The sequence below is a fragment of the Ovis aries genome, chromosome 13 (genome assembly GCF_016772045.2).
Source record: "Ovis aries strain OAR_USU_Benz2616 breed Rambouillet chromosome 13, ARS-UI_Ramb_v3.0, whole genome shotgun sequence".
Classification (NCBI taxonomy): Eukaryota; Metazoa; Chordata; class Mammalia; order Artiodactyla; family Bovidae; genus Ovis; species Ovis aries.
In genome coordinates, this window is record NC_056066.1 from 30,919,108 (window position 1) to 30,935,506 (window position 16,399).

Consider the following 16,399-nt stretch of genomic DNA (forward strand, 5'->3'; position numbering starts at 1 on the left):
ATCGAGTGGCTTCTCTTTTCTTCCTACATGATTAAGCATTTAGACCAGACCATGCAAAAAAGAGAAACGGCTTTATTTCAGAGTAAGGGAAACCTATAATTTGCCCCCAAAGATGCCTGGAAAAAAGCAACAACAATCAAGAGCTGTGAGTCAATATAATTAAAGTCAATACGCTCAGCCTGCTTTTAGAGGGAAAAACATCCATGTAGTCACAGACCTTGGAAAATCAATTCTGTTTGTTTCCTTTTTGAAGGTCACACACATACTACCCTCCCACCATGGCTGGAAGGGAACATTTTTCCATCACATAGGCAGGGAAAAAACAACAACAACAACTAAAAATAAATACCTGAAGGTCTCAAGGAGGGCCAACTGGGCCAGGGCTGGATGACCTCTGGGCCAGGAATCAAGGTCAGCACAAGGGATACTTAGAGAAGTGGGCTCAAAGGGGGTCAGGGGCCAGGACAAATGCAGGCTCCTTAAAACTGAATGTCACAAACAAGGGCAGGACTTTTGTGTTTCCATATCTTGTCATTGTTAAAACTCACAAGGTCATGTCTCACAGCGAGAGTCATGGGCAAACAATAAAAACATGAGTAATTTAATGAAATCAGCCTCTGGATCCATTTTCTGCTTACTTATGAACAACCCTCATCACCTTCCTCATCTGAGCCTAGCTGAAGGGCAGGTAAATTCTTGAATATACCCCTCTGCAGCCCCACAGGATCCTGTGCGTACACACACAGCTACAGAGAATGAGGAACTAATAACCAGCCTTCCCCGCCATCCCCAAGGGGGCCCACTCTAGAAGGGACCCACCTCTCCAGCCTTCACTCGGACCAGATCCTCGCAGATGCCGTGGACACAGCGCACCTTGGAACCCCCCTCACAGTCATCATATTTGGATGCACACTGGGGGCCGTGGGTCTCAGGTGAGCAGAAACAACTGTTGGTCACACAAAGCACAACTCAGGACCTGTTTCTTGGCATCAGTTAAAAAATTAATAATAATTCTGATTGCAGGTCAGTGATATGCACATAGAATCATAAACCAGAAAACCAGATTTACTGGCTGGAGTCTTAGAATAAAGTCACTCTGCTCCTCTTGAAGTGGCAGATTGAGTAAATGTGCTGTCATCTCAAATACAAGATGAGAGGGCACAACTACCTCTATAAATTATTTTGCTATCAGGTCAAACAGCACTGTCAAAGGTCAGACAACTATGAACTAAGGGAGATAGAGTTCATTCAGGATGGTAGAGATCATCACATCCATTCATCAGCCACCCAGCTGGCTCCTCCAGTAAGGACAGGTGACCTTGACCAAATGAGTAAATTCTTGAATATACTCTAGGTTTGTATAACCCCATAAGCAGTGGTATATCCACATCTCAGAACCTTTGATTATGATAATCATTTGCAAAGGCCACATTTCTTCTCTCCATAAGAGATAAGTTAACATAGTAACAGTTCTTTCATAGCCACTCACAAGATGTATTTATTACATAACACCTAAGCTAACCTAGTTGTTTTGTCCTAAGATTTCAATTCAGTAATAATCAAACAAACAAGGCTTACTCCTTGGAAGAAAGGCTATGACAAACCTAGACAGCATGTTAAAAAGCAGAGACATCACTTTGCCAACAAATGTCCATATAATCAAAGCTATGGTTTTTTCAGTAATCATGTACAGATGTGAGAGTTGGACCAAGAAGAAAGCTTAGCACTGAATAATTGATGGTTTTGAACTGTGGTGCTGGAGAAGACTCTTGTGAGTTCCTTGGACAGTAAGGGACAGTCAATCCTAAAGGGGACCAACCCTGAATATCCATTGGAAAGACTGATGCTGAAGATGAAGCTCCAGTACTTTGACCACTTGATGCAAAGAGCTGACTCTTTTGGAAAAGATCTTGATGCTAGAAAAGATTGACAGCAGGAGGAGAAGACGGTTGATAGAGAATGAGATGGTTGGATGGTATCACTGACTCAATGGACATGAGTTTGAGCAAACTCCAAGAGATAGTGAAGGACAGGGAACCCTGGCATGTTGCAGTTCATAGCATCACAAAGAGTCATACATGACTTAGAGACTGAACAAAAGTTGTTTTAAACCATTGCAACCTTAAAGTTGCTAAGTTAGTTTTATATCTGCCCTGCAGTTTCGGAGAGAATATGGATGATGTGAGACAGCAGCTGCGGAAAAGGGAAGAGGCAGAGAAGTCACAGAGCTCATTTACACGTGTCTGAGCACAGCTGATGGGGTGAGAGTCAGGTCTGGTTGGCACCATTTGCCTGACTTGAACTGCGTTGGCCACTGGGGCCAAGGGTCAAAGTCAAGGAACGAGGACCTGTGTGGCCATGGACTGTGAACTAGTTTCTGAGTGTTCTGGAAAAGGGGTCACTCTACCATGTAAGGAAGCTCTTTTAGTGATATGCATTGAGGATTTCCCCCCAGCTGTTAAGAATCTGCCTGCCAATGCAGGGGACACGGGGTTGGATCCATGGTCTGGGAAGACCCCACATGCCTCGGAGCAACTAAGCCTGTGCACCACAACTACTGGAGCCCGAGTGCCTAGAGCCTATGCTCTGCAACGAAAGAAGCCACTGTAATGAGAAGACCTCCACTGCAACTAGAGAGCAGTCCCCACTCGTTGCAACTAGAGAAAGCACAGCAATGAAGACCCAGCACAGCCATTAATTAATTAATTTTTCAAAAATACACGTTGAGGCACAAAAAGCTCAGCTGATGTCCATGGGTAAAAACAAACCTGTGACTGGCAGCAAGGGAAAGGAGAGTTTGGCTGTTAGAGAAGCACCAGGGGCCTCACTCTGGGCACAGAACTTGGTGTAGCCATGGAGGCCCCAGAAACAACTGCTGGGCGGCATCTTTGAGGTTTTAAGGAAGAAAGAGATCAATCAATGTGGCTGGAAATGGAGAGTTAAGAATGTGGTGAATACCATTCAGGCTAACCAAGTAGGGTTGCCAGATCCAGCAAATAAAGATATAGGATAAAATTTGGTTTTCAGATAAATACTTTTTTGTTGTAAGTATATCCCATGCAATTCACAACATGTGTGCGCGCTAAGTTGCTTCAGTTATGTCCCACTCTTTGTGACCCTATGGACTGTAGCCTACCAAGGCTCCTCTGTGCATGGGATTCTTGAAGCAAAAGTACTGGAGTGGGTTGCCGTGCTCTGCTCCAGGAGATCTTCCCAACCCAGGGATCAAACCCGTGTCTCTTATGTCTCCTGCATTGGCAGGCGGGTTCTTTATCATTAGCACCACCTGAGAAGCCCTGCAACTCACAACATCAATATATAATTGAGTAAAAGCTGTTCCATTAATAACTTACATTTCTGAACATTCCAAGGTTGCCTTTCTCATTAAGACAAGGTCAGAGATTAATAGCAATACATGATTAAACTTAAAAAGGAATTCAATTACTCATTCCTTACCCATAGCTATTTATCTTCTCATTTTCCATACTTCCCCTCTCATATTCTCTTCCCTTTCCTCATTCACTCTCCCATCCTTACACAGAGCATTCTGAGAATTTAATTAGACACTTGGAGATAATAGGACTTAGACCATTTCTTCGCATATGTGAGGATTTGATCCTCGTGGCTTCCTTGCTAAAAGTTTATTTTACCAGCATCTCCACTCACCAAAAAAATTTTTTTTAATCTTTAAACCAGCTATTACTAGCTTTCTGAGTCTCTGATGCATGAGAAGTCTGAGTATTCAAGACTGCCTCGGTTTAAATCTTGATGCTACCTGTTAACTCTTCACCTGAGACAATGTAATAATAACTCCCTCTACCTCAGTTTCTTGTAAATTAATAGTGTCAAGCTGTGAGCTCTATTTTCACCTGGGGGTCTAAAGGCATTTTCCTGCAGGAAGTGCTCGAAAATTGTGTTTATCTTATCACTAAATGCTTTATTATTGGAAAAGGGCTAGAGAGTTGAGCAAAGATATTGGTTCAAGGACCTGCAGTTAAATCCTCCCTCTTTATCTCTCTCTTCCTTGTCCCTTGCTATTGTCATTCGGAGAGGAGTAAATTTTAATCCTACAGTTCACTTCAGTTCAGTTCAGTCGCTCAGTCGTGTCCGACTCTTTGCGACCCCATGAATCGCAGCACGCCAGGCCTCCTTGTCCATCACCATCTCCCAGAGTTCACTCAGACTCATCTCCATCGAGTCCATGATGCCATCCAGCCATCTCATCCTGGGTCATCCCCTTCTCCTCCTGCCCCCAATCCCTCCCAGCATCAGAGTCTTTTCCAATGAGTCAACTCTTTGCATGAGGTGTGCAAAGTACTGGAGCTTCAGCTTTAGCATCATTCCTTCCAAAGAAGTCCCAGGGCTGATCTCCTTCAGAATGGACTGGTTGGATCTCCTTGCAGTCCAAGGGACTCTCAAGAGTCGTCTCCAACACCACAGTTCAAAAGCATCAATTCTTAGGCACTCAGCCTTCTTCACAGTCCAACTCTCACATCCATACATGACCACTGGAAAAGCCATAGCCTTGACTAGATGGACCTTAGTCGGTAAAGTAATGTCTCTGCTTTTGAATATACTATCTAGGTTGGTCATAACTTTTCTTCCAAGGAGTAAGCGTCCTTTAATTTCATGGCTGCAGTCACCATCTGCAGTGATTTTGGAGCCCCCCAAAATAAAGTCTGACACTGTTTCTACTGTTTCCCCATCTATTTCCCATGAAGTGATGGGACCGGATGCCATGATCTTCATTTTCTGAATGTTGAGCTTTAAGCCAACTTTTTCACTCTCCTCTTTCACTTTCATCAAGAGACTTTTTAGCTCCTCTTCACTTTCTGCCATAAGGGTGGTGTCATCTGTATATCTGAGGTTATTGATATTTCTCCCAGCAATCGTGATTCCAGTTTGTTTCTTCCAGTCCAGTGTTTCTCATGATGTACTCTGCATAGAAGTTAAATAAGCAGGGTGACAATATACAGCCTTGACGTACTCCCTTTCCTATTTGGAACCAGTCTGTTGTTCCATGTCCAGTTCTAACTGTTGCTTCCTGACCTGCATACAGATTTCTCAAGAGGCAGGTTAGGTGGTCTGGTATTCCCATCTCTTTCAGAATTTTCCACAGTTTATTGTGATCCACACAGTCAAAGGCTTTGGCATAGTCAATAAAGCAGAAATAGATGTTTTTCTGGAACACTCTTGCTTTTTCCATGATCCAGTGGATGTTGGCAATTTGATTTCTGGTTCCTCTGCCTTTCTAAAACCAGCTTGAACATCAGGAAGTTCACGGTTCACGTATTGCTGAAGCCTAGCTTGGAGAATTTTGAGCATGACTTTACCAGCATGTGAGATGAGTGCAATTGTGTGGTAGTTTGAGCACTCTTTGGCATTGCGTTTCTTTGGAATTGGAATGAAAACGGACCTTTTCCAGTCCTGTGGCCACTGCTGAGTTTTCCAAACTTGCTGGCATATTGAGTGCAGCACTTTCACAGCATCATCTTTCAGGATTTGAAACAGCTCAACTGGAATTCCATCACCTCCACTAGCTTTGTTCCTAGTGATGCTTTCTAAGGCCCAAGGTTTCCCTAAACAGCTACAAGTATACTTCTCTCATTTAAGTTTAGATAAGGTGAGAAGCTCCAATACTTTGGCGAAGAGCCAACTCATTGGAAAAGACCTTGATGCTGGGAAAGATTGAGGGCAAGAGGAGAAGAGATGATGAAGCAACAGAATATGAGATGGTTAGATAGCATCCCCAAGTCAATGGACATGAATCTGAGCAAACTTCAGGAGATTGTGAAGGACAGGAAAGCCTGGTGTGCTGTAGTCCTTGGGGTTGCAAAGAGTCAGACACAACTTAAGGAGTTGGACACAATTTAGTGACTCAACAAGAGCAAGGTGAGAAGTGGAAAGTTGAAAGGAAGAAGAAAGCCAGATACATTAGCAATTTCCTCACTATGATACTTAAAGACAAGCATTTTTAATCCCATTTTATTGGCAAGGTTCAAATTGCCCAAGGCACGGGATTAGCAATTGGCAGAAGATAAATTTACACCTAAGATAGTGTTACTCTTGTACTACTGTTTTTCCACATCACATTCCCACCTTCTGAAAGGGAGAGTTAGTTGAATACTTTCCCTTTTTATATATCTTTTAACACAACAGTGCTTACATGTAAAATGTATTAATAAATTCTCAGGGTGTCTAGATATGCCTTTAAAGAAACAGAGAAGTGAATTTCATGCCCTCTTGAAGAAGTAACTTTTGTAACGACTTTCTGTTGCTGATTTGGTTCCAGTATAAAAAAAAGCGGGGGGGGGGGGGGGGGGGCGGCTTTTCTGTCTTGAAAAACACTGCAAGTACATTTGGCCATTGAGACGAGGTCACACATACTTCCGTGGTCATAGTTTAACTTGCGTTAGAGCCCATGGTTCAATATTAATATAATTGACTAACTAAAAGAGGTCATATGCTTTATACCTAACTCCATTCCATCTGAGCTAAAACCAGATGATTCTCATCATTTAAGCTCTCCCTATTTTAAAACCCACTAGTGATAACAATGAAAATAAGTAAAATAAAATATGATAATCACCATTGCATTCCTGGAGAAAAAACAAACAACAAACTTAACTTTTTTTCTATAAAGCCTTCTAGATCCAAGCTGGAAGTATATAACATGCACCATCTATGCAGGCAAATGTGGATCCCATGGGCTGTTTTAAACCCACAGTCAGCAGGAAACAGTAAGAATCAATTCTTCAGAATAAAGAGGTAAAAACATATTGAGCAGTGGCAAAATATTATGGGTTAGCTGCCTGACCACTTGGAAAAAGATTGGGAGCCCCAGGAGTTGGAGGAAACTGACAGTGGTTGTCCTTGCTGTACTCTCATGATTCCAAAAATCAATTTTTAGTTTAGAGGGAGAATGGATACATGTACATGGCTGAGTACATGTAAATGTCTGAGTCCCTTTGCTGTCCACCTGAAACTATCACAACATTGTCAATTAGCTATACTCCAAAATAAAATCAAAAGTTTAAAAAAATAAGAGAATTTTTATCAGAATTTTTTCTGTGAAATGGGGCTTTCAGTGAACTAGTATTTGCATAGCACTTTATCTTTCAATGGCTCAGATGATAAACTGTCTGTCTACAATGCGGGAGACCTGGGTTTGATCCCTGGGTCGGGAAGATCCCTTGGAGAAGGAAATGGCAATCTACTCCAGTACTATTGCCTGGAAAATCCCACGACAGAGGAGCCTGGTAGGCTACAGTCCATGGGGTCAAAAAGAATCGGACAGGACTGAGCGACTTCACTTTCACTTTCACTTTTTATCTTTCAAAGGTCTTTACCAATAAAAGTTATTAATCCCTTTAAATAAAGACTCCTTTGTCTCCCACAAGTAATGGATTCCAAGAGTTAGGGACTGAAGGAGGCTGCAAATCCAGAGCAAACTGCCCACTGCAGATTATTCAACAAGGGCTCAAGTCCGTCTTCAGCAACTGTTCCCAGAAGTTTCCTGAAGGAGTTTCTAATCTCAAGGAAGCTACTGATTAACAAAGACTTAACCTCCCATAATGAACAGAAAAAGTATACTTCGAGAAAGTATCGAAGGGCTCTGTTTCATTCCACATAGATTCCACAAAACAACCTTTTAATCTTACGCTCATATACACGTTTCTATTTTCTTTTTTTCCTTCAAAAAGTCTTCACGATATGCCTGAACGAGAGTATTCAGGTCAGAGATAATCAGCTGGAATTCTTGAGGCTTCACACACTATTCCCACAGCAAGAAGAAACCAGATTAAACGCTGTGCCCCCTAACGTCCTCCAGGGAACCTGTGGCGGGCAAAAACTAGAAACCCAAATCATTTCCAGAGTCAGCACAATCAATCCTTGGTCTTCTCTGATAGGGTTATGCAAGGGAATAATTCAGTACTCCTCTACCAAGTTTAATCTGCCATTTAGGCAACTCTCAACAAGTAAAATTGTTCTTTCTCTCTTGCTCACTCGCTTGCTCGTGTGCACACTCTCTCTCTCTCTCTCTCTCTCTCTCTTTCTCTCTCTTTCTCTCCCTCCTTTCCTCCCTCCTTCCTTCTCATTTCTATCTGGAAAAATTAACCTCTGACATGCAGGCAATGATTGTGTCAAAAATTTTCTTTTCATGACTTCCCTGGCAGTCCAGTGGTTAAGACTCCACACTTCCACTGCAGGGAGGATGGGTTTGATCCCTGGTTGGGGTACTAAGATGTCACATACCATGTCAAGAAAACAAACAACAACAACAAAAATTTTTAACCTTTCTTTTCATTGCCATTTTTCAGGGGTAAAAATGCAAATTTGTCCTGGAAGGAAAAACGATTTTGTCTTGATCTATGGATCTTTCCTCCCCGATGCATGTTTGTTATTTTGCTGGCTTGCAAGACTCCAGAAGACAGGGATGATAAAGGGAGAGAGAGTGAGAACTAATCTCCAGGACATTCCTCGATGTCAGAAACATGGGAACGATCCGTGCTAGGAATCATTTGCCAGAGTTATCTCCAAGCAGCAGTTTTCACTGATAAATGCTCATAAATAGAAATCAGAAGATAATGCTTTCAAGGTACTGAAAGATTAGACTTGTATTCTGGATCCAAGTTTGAGTATTTATCAAAACAGGGATCAGGGGGTTCTTTTAAAGTAGAAATAAAATTTGGAGAACAAAAAGCTCTTTAATAACATAATACTTCATTGACATCAGAGACGTACAATGTGCAAGATATTGAAACTGAAAGACGTATCCACCAAAAGCTGGAATGAGTTAAATTTGTAACTTGCAATGAAGAAAAACTTTTAAGATCATAGTAAAAGAATTAAAGGAACAACAATAAAAGAAAAAGATTGTGGTTGCTTTTTAAGAATATAGTGTGCTAATAAATGACAAGGAAGGTCAAAAACAAAATTAATGCACTCTTTTTTGCTGGGAAGGACAGAACGGGTTGTTACAAGGGAACTGAAGAATATGACAGCAGGGATACTGGAAAAGAGTGAATAGCTGCTCCTGATTCCAGTAAGATAAAACAGAGATTCTGTCACAACAGAACCCATTTCTTTCTTTATCTCTTAATAATCACAGAATATAGGAGACCCACCAAAATATGGGGAAAGACAATGTCTAGAGATTTTTTTTAAGTGATTTTAAGGAACAGAAACCGAAGCTTGTTATTGATCTGCCATACGTTTTTGGACTTGATTACTTAACAAGATAGTACATCAGTCAGTGTCACTTGACAGGCCAATATTCCTAGAGTTTGGTGGGAACATGGAGGCACTGTGATGCCCAAGTCAGCTTTGTAAGAGAAGGGAAGTTTTCCTGTGGAGGGTGATGCCTGATTTGAGCAGGCGAATGCTGCAGATGAGCCCTGTGACAGAGTCAATCAGAAGAAAAGATGGCGGATGGGAGCAGGGAGATGAATACGGTGAGGGGCCTGATGACTAATTGAAGAGAGACAATGAGGATTATCCATGTGAAGAAAGCTCGGTTCACTCTGCTCTGGTTATGGCGGACATTGTGCACAGTGTTTGAATGGAGAAGTCCTGACTGTTTCTATCAGCTCTCTCAGCTACTCACTGTGGGGGGTGGCGGGGGAGGGGAGAGAGGGGCAGGTTGTCCGTCTTCTACATGAGGCTCTCCCATGGCTATCCCCTCCATGGTTTGACTTCTACTAACCCCTCTGCCTTATCTTGCCCTGGGCTATCCTCACTCTACACCAGCCATGGGGGCTCCTTCCTGTTCCTCAGAGAACAGGTTTCTTCATGGGGTGAGAGTTGAGGTCCCACAAGGTTTTCTCCACCTAAGGAAACAGGTCTGTGTATGTTAGATAAACACCACGTGACTTCCCTAGAGAACAGCTAGTTTTGCTGGTAATATAGGCACTTAACCTTGGATACTGTTAACCAGGGGATGTCTTAGTCCTTCAAAAACACACCCTAATTTAAACAACAACAAGCAGGCAAAAGTGACATTGAGTTTGGAGCTTTAGCTTTAGGTGATTTTACACATTTCTGTTTAACTCTCTGGGGGCTTTTGACCTTGGACTTAAGAAGGACATTCCTCCAGCAGCTTGGGGCACCTCTAGCCCTGGTGTAAGAAAGAGACTCACAAACCAAACCAAACTGAAGTGGAGCCACCATGGCTTATATGCAGACCTGTATGAAAAATAAATGTTTATTGGTTTAAAAAAAAAAAAAAGGAAAGGAAAGAAAAAAGTTACCTGTAACTCCCTGCTGTGTTTACACATGTGGCTCCATTTTGGCAGCCTAAGGGTGTCCCTGAGTAAATCTCACATTCATTAACATCAACAGAGCACAGAGGACCCTGCGTTTAGATAAAGCACAAAGTCAGGTGCCACAGGTTGCAAAGGCATCTGGGCCAATAGTCACACAGCATGTTCAAGGATTTACAAACAGACAGTAAAGTCGTCCTCGGTCAAGCTAAATATGATAAAATTAAAACTCATCTCCAGTCACCCTTCCTCTACAACTCAGGTGTGGCCTAACAGAGCCAAAGAGCTCTTCAGAGATCATACCAGTCACAGGAGAAGAATCCTTATGTGGACTACTCTTCATCTTACTGTGGAGCTCTGCCTAGGAATAGTCACTTAATTTCTTCTGGGTGCGCATGTCAGGAATGTTTTCATTATTAATAGAAAAGGGCAGGAAAATGCACAGGCTACATTAAGATTCATTTAGTTATGCTGAGCAATTTAAACTCATGCTGGCCAAAACAGCATGTAGCATCTAGTCCAGCAAATCCCCCCTTAAGATGGCTCAGGATTCAATGGTGACAGAATCATGCTGGCCGCTATTTGCATCTTGGCATACCTGGTGTCATTCATTCTGACTCAGGAGACCACAGAATCCTAGAAACTTTGGATGGAGAATTAAATAGGTCTGGAGGATTCCAAGGAAACCACTGATGCTGACTCATCATCATTTTTAACCAAGGACTAGGTGACTCACCTTCCACTGTGAGGGACACATACAAAAAAAGGAATCGGGGAGGTTGAGGCAGGTTCCGCCATGCTGGCAGGGATTGCTGCTGCAAGCGTTCCTGTCCAGTGTCTGAAACAAAGACAGGATGGTCAGCGAGACAGTCGTACTTTCCACGTTTTAGAGCAGGTGTGTACACCAAACCACATTTTATTCCTGATCAGTGGGGCGGAGGGTCTTCCTCCAGACTAAATCCATTATGTAAATGCTTCTTCCTGTCAACTCCCTTGTGAGAAACCAGAAAGTGTTGACTATTATCAAGCCCTATCCATATTCCTTCACTACTAACGTGCATTTAACCATGGATGGGTGAGGCAAAAGTGAGGGGTGAGAGTTCTCACTCTGCTCTCTGAAAAAACACTGTTCATCTGACAAACGTATGATGGTGGCAAGAGTCAAGATGTGGGTGTGGCAGTCACATGGAAATTCCTAAGAAAATAAAATGGAAATTCTGCGTCTTTTGCTGTTGTTCTCTTTGATACCTCCAGATAAGCATTTGAAATATGATCATCTTTGCTGCCCCCACACTCCTCCCCTGGATTGAGATGACTGAACTCTTTTCAATCCAAGACCCTTTGTGGGAAACGTGGCCTGAGGCTTAAATACACCCTCCAGCCTCATGCTCACATGACTGTTTTCAGATCAGAGTCATACACAGAGACCTGCCTTTGTCTATGAAACCTGGGGAATTCTACCCTAGGTCAGCTACTAGTTCCCACCTTGTAAGCTTTGAAATGCCTTTGGGGCAGAGAAAACATCTTTAGAGAGGACAAGTGATTATGCAAGGACAGCTATCCCATTAATTTCACCTAATGTTAGTCTAATTCTCGTTTTTAAAAACTAAAATGGGGCAATCTATTCTTTACATTTTTGAAAAATATCTGCTGAAATATTTGATTTTCTCAGAGAGAAAATCAAGTCTGTTCCCTCTGTTTGCAGATGAAACTGAGAGCAGAGAATGGCAAGCTGACTCAGCACCATGTGAAGCAAAGCCCATTCTCTCTCCACCTTTGTGATAAGTCAGGTGCCCATACATTTGGCAGTCTCCTTCTGGACTCTGTTTTCTTTCATTTTTCTGTCTCTCTCTGTGCCAGTACCACAATTAGTCCTGTTCATCAAAGGACACTGTTAAGAAAATTAACCACAAACTCATTAGAGGTTTTTCTGGCATGTAAGACAACATTGTCTGGGAATTAAAAGCTCAGAAGCCCATGGGGACCCAGCAGTAAATAGTCAGTAAGCAGTCAGGAGAAAGACAGTAGGAAACGGCATCCAAAGGCATGGAGGCGTTTCTACTCCAGAATCACTAAAAACTCTTCCTGGGGGGATGGGCAGAGGGAGGCCAGTCCCAGCTAACTGGACTATGGCCTCCAGTTCTTGACCTTTGGCAGGAATAAAGAAACACTCTAGGAGATAGAGAACTAGTGTTTGTCTTGCTCATTTTCATTTATTCAACTACTCTCTAAGAAGATAAAGGCAGAAAGGGCAATTTCTTATCAAAGCCAGGAAAAGGAATGTGCAAACGTGTCCACCAAAATTAAAACAACAGAGTAGAGGACATTTGAAGAATAATCAAAAACAGACCAAGAATATGAGAGCAGGGACTCTGAACCTGGAATCCTCTTACTTTTATTCAAAATTTTAAATATGGGGACTTTCTATGCATTTCTCTGTGTGGAAGGCTATGGCTCCCTTGAAAGTCTTAAAAATATCAGCTCCCTACGAAACGGATAAGAAATCTAAAGTTACAAGCATGCAGTAAAGTTATGGACGGTTTATTCTTAGAAATTGTTCAAATTTAATCACCAGCCGATATACTTTAAGATCTGGAATATTCTGAGATACAGCCTAGACTCTAAGTTCAATGTTAGAGAAAATGTGAGCCCTTTGAAAACTGAGTCCTGGATGCCAGAATAAGCAAGTTGGGTGGTCATTACATGGTTAAAAAAGTGATAGCCAAAGAGGAAGAGCACATGGACAGCTGAACTGAGAGTCAGAGGACTTCACATGCTCAGTGAGCTTCATCTCTCTGAGACCCACTTTCCTCATGTGTCCTGGGAAGCATGACGTGTGATGAGAATTAAATGACCTTACTTACAAATCAGAAATAGACTCACAGATGAAGAAAACAATCTTATGGTTACCAGGAGGGAAAGATGGGTAGGGATAATTGGGAGATTGGGATTGATATATACACACTGTTATTAATATATATAAAATAGATAGCTAATAAAGACCTACTGTATAGCACAGAGAACTCTACTCAATACTCTGTAAGGGCCTAAATGGGAAAAGAATCTAAAAAAAGAGTATATACACATACAACTGATTCACTTTGCTGTACTGCAGAAACTAACATAACATTGTAAATCAACTGCTGCTGCTACTGCTAAGTTGCTTCAGTCGTGTTGGACCCTCTGTGACCCCATAGATGGCAGGCCACCAGGCTCCCCCATCCCTGGGATTCTCAAGACAAGAACACTGGACTGGGTTGCCATTTCCTTCTCCAATGCATGAAAGTGAAAAGTGAAAGTGAAGTCGCTCAGTCGTGTCCGACTCTTAGAGACCCCATGGACTACATGCCCATGAAAAAACTGTTTTTGATTGTGATAAGAATTAAATTATCGGAGGAGCAAGCCCTTGATATTGATCATCCATTCACCTTAAGGATACTGGCTCTATTTGGACTTCCCTGGTGGCTCAGTGGTAGAGGATCTGCCTGCCAATGCAGGACACACAGATTCGATCCCTGTTCTGGGAAGATTCCCACATGCCACATGCCACGGCACATGCAGCTAAGCCCATGTGCCATGACTTCTGAAGCCCTCACACCCTAGAGCCCTAGCTCTGCAACAAAGAAGCCATCAAAGTGAGAAGTCTGCACACCACAACTAGAGAGTAGCCTCCAGCTCCCTGCAACTAGAGAAAGGCCCATGTAGCAACAAAGACCCAGCATAGCCAACATAAATAAATGAAATAATAAAAAAAAAAGAATACCAGCTCCATCAGTGATTCTAGTGTATTTTCAATGAAAGATGTTGGCTATCTAGTAGTTATAGGACTTACCTGCTGTAAGCTTTGGAGTTTTCTCTCAAGATCCACAAGCTAGCAGTTGGGAAGAGAAAACATCCATTAGCCAGTGCAAAGGCTCATCACGTGCCATGTTACTCTGTTACCTGTTCCCTAGTGCCTTCACTTTATCTGTTTGCTCCTTGTCTAATTGCCTTTCCCCTCCTCTTTTCTCTCCCCTCCAGGCTTCCCTTCCTTCCTTCTCTCTTCCATTGCATGGATATTTTTAAAACAGAAGTACAACACAATGATAAGTTGATTCATTGACTGTCTGTGCATGGTGACCCTGGGAATTTTCCTGAGCGATGGTGACCCATCCACCTCATCAATAAGGAGGTGGCTATCAGAACATGAGCAGAGCCAGCTTATGCCACAAGCTCTTGTCACAGGATTTCCAACCTCTGCCCATCACACCTCTACATCCTCCATTATGGCTGGGTCATTTAACCAAAAACTTGATAATTATAACACGACATTTTTAAGGAGGATACAAAATTGGTTTATCTTTTGCAAAATAATTACTTACAAAGTTGAATTAAGGAGAACCCATTTGTCCCAAGGATGTGCATATCAGACTTACCTTGGAATCAAGCTGATGGATTTGATTAGAAATATTTTGAGGCAGACCGACTGTACTTCTTTTTAAGTTTGTAATATCATCTTTGTTTTTCTGGATCTGATTTTTTAAAAAAAGGAGAAGAAAATGAAGGGAGAAGAGAAGGAGGAAGAGAATGCTAGTGAAAAAATTATGTATATAAGAATAAAATGTTTAAATTTGGGTAGTATTCTATTTCAAGCCCTAAGACCTTGCCATTAAAAAAAAAAAAAAAAGAACAATGCCATGTATAATAAACATCAAACTAAAATAGCCATGGCATGATTCCATTTACCCTTTCAGTAATAAGGTATCAAGGAATTTTCTGTTTGCATTTTTTTCCTATAATAACAGTTTAGAATGCTTTTTAAGAGGTCTGACTTGGAAGGAGACTGTTTGGGTTTCAAATCTTGGCTCAGCCATTTAATGTATGTCCTTGGATACATTGCTGAGCTGCTGTAGGGAGGGTTCCTCTATCTCCCTTACAGATGGGGTAGCGATAATGCAAACCTCATAGGCAGCCATGAGGGTTAGATGAGATAATACACATAAAGTGCTGAGCACAGCGCAGAGTCCATAATGAGCTCTAAATGCTAGCTCCTAACATGATGATCGATAGACCTGTATGACGTAACAAACAATGAGCACTGAAAACATTCAGTAAGGCAGGAGAGGATAACTGGCCAATTCTGTTCTGTGGCAAAAATAAACTGGTCGCATCTACATCTATCTGTGGTCCCCCTCCATCCTGGTCCCCTTGTGAAGCAGCCTCAGTATCACCCTCTGCACCTTCCCTGGGCTGGAGTACATAAGTCCACACGGTGAGCCACTTCCTGCTGGCGCCATGTCCCGCACCCATCATTAACCCCAGGGCATTGTTTCCTACATGGAGTTGTTTTGCCTCAATCATGTTCCCTGTGCTCAAGAAAGTACAGATTAACATAGGCCTTTTCAGTATGAATAAACAAAACTACTTTAGTATGTTTCCAGTGTATTACCTGATGGAAACACTCGCCGACATCCTCATCATTTAATTTAATTCTCCCCAGGGATCCAGTTCTAAATTCAATGTTTTGAGCTGATCCAGTAAGAAACACCAAGTTTCCCCTCTCTGCAGTCATTCGAGGCCTACATAATCCAAGCCAGAGAATGCATCAGTAATTATCACATGCAATTTTTTAAGTCTAGAGAACAAAGTTTCTCACTCAATAGCTATAGACTACATACACCTTTGCTTTGTGGTCATCTCAGCTGAATTCTCCCTGCTCACTTGTCATTTCTTTCTTTGCAAATTTCCTGGATATGCCTCCAAGTAACTGCATCCTTGACTAATTTGCCAAGTGATAAATGAAGAGTTTGTGTATAAAAAGGTACTTCCAAACATCAACTCAACTGTTTTTCCCTATTTGTTTTTAATATGACTTTTTTTCTTTAGAAAAATTATACCTTTGCTTATCTGGTTATTTGTGAAAACTGATGAGGAACCACCCAAGTCCATCAGCAGAAATGATCCATGTGTGTACTTACTGTTGGAGGGCAGTGTTTCTTTTTTGTCTCTGCAGTGCAAGTCCTCCATCTTCACTGTATGATGCAGCAAACGTCAATAAAATAACCAAAGTCCCAAGAAAAAGTGAGGACATGTTCCTCACCAGCCTCCTGGGTCGTCAGGAAGGAGGGAGGCTGCTCTCCCAGCCAGCGTGGGAGTCC

The 16,399-nt window shown here is 42.1% G+C and overlaps 1 protein-coding gene across 1 annotated transcript in view; it reads right to left on the minus strand.

Moving 5' to 3' along the window:
* The window catches only part of CUBN (cubilin), a 272,612-nt gene extending 256,213 nt beyond the window's left edge, over positions 1 to 16,399 (minus strand). Inside the window, exons 1-7 of the mRNA XM_015099599.3 lie at positions 16,220 to 16,399; positions 15,691 to 15,820; positions 14,678 to 14,773; positions 14,095 to 14,133; positions 10,999 to 11,100; positions 10,251 to 10,354; positions 820 to 946 (exon numbers count right to left, since the gene is read on the minus strand). Coding sequence (XP_014955085.3) covers positions 820 to 946; positions 10,251 to 10,354; positions 10,999 to 11,100; positions 14,095 to 14,133; positions 14,678 to 14,773; positions 15,691 to 15,820; positions 16,220 to 16,332 — 711 coding nt within the window. The 5' untranslated portion in view covers positions 16,333 to 16,399. The remainder of the gene's footprint in view (positions 1 to 819; positions 947 to 10,250; positions 10,355 to 10,998; positions 11,101 to 14,094; positions 14,134 to 14,677; positions 14,774 to 15,690; positions 15,821 to 16,219) is intronic.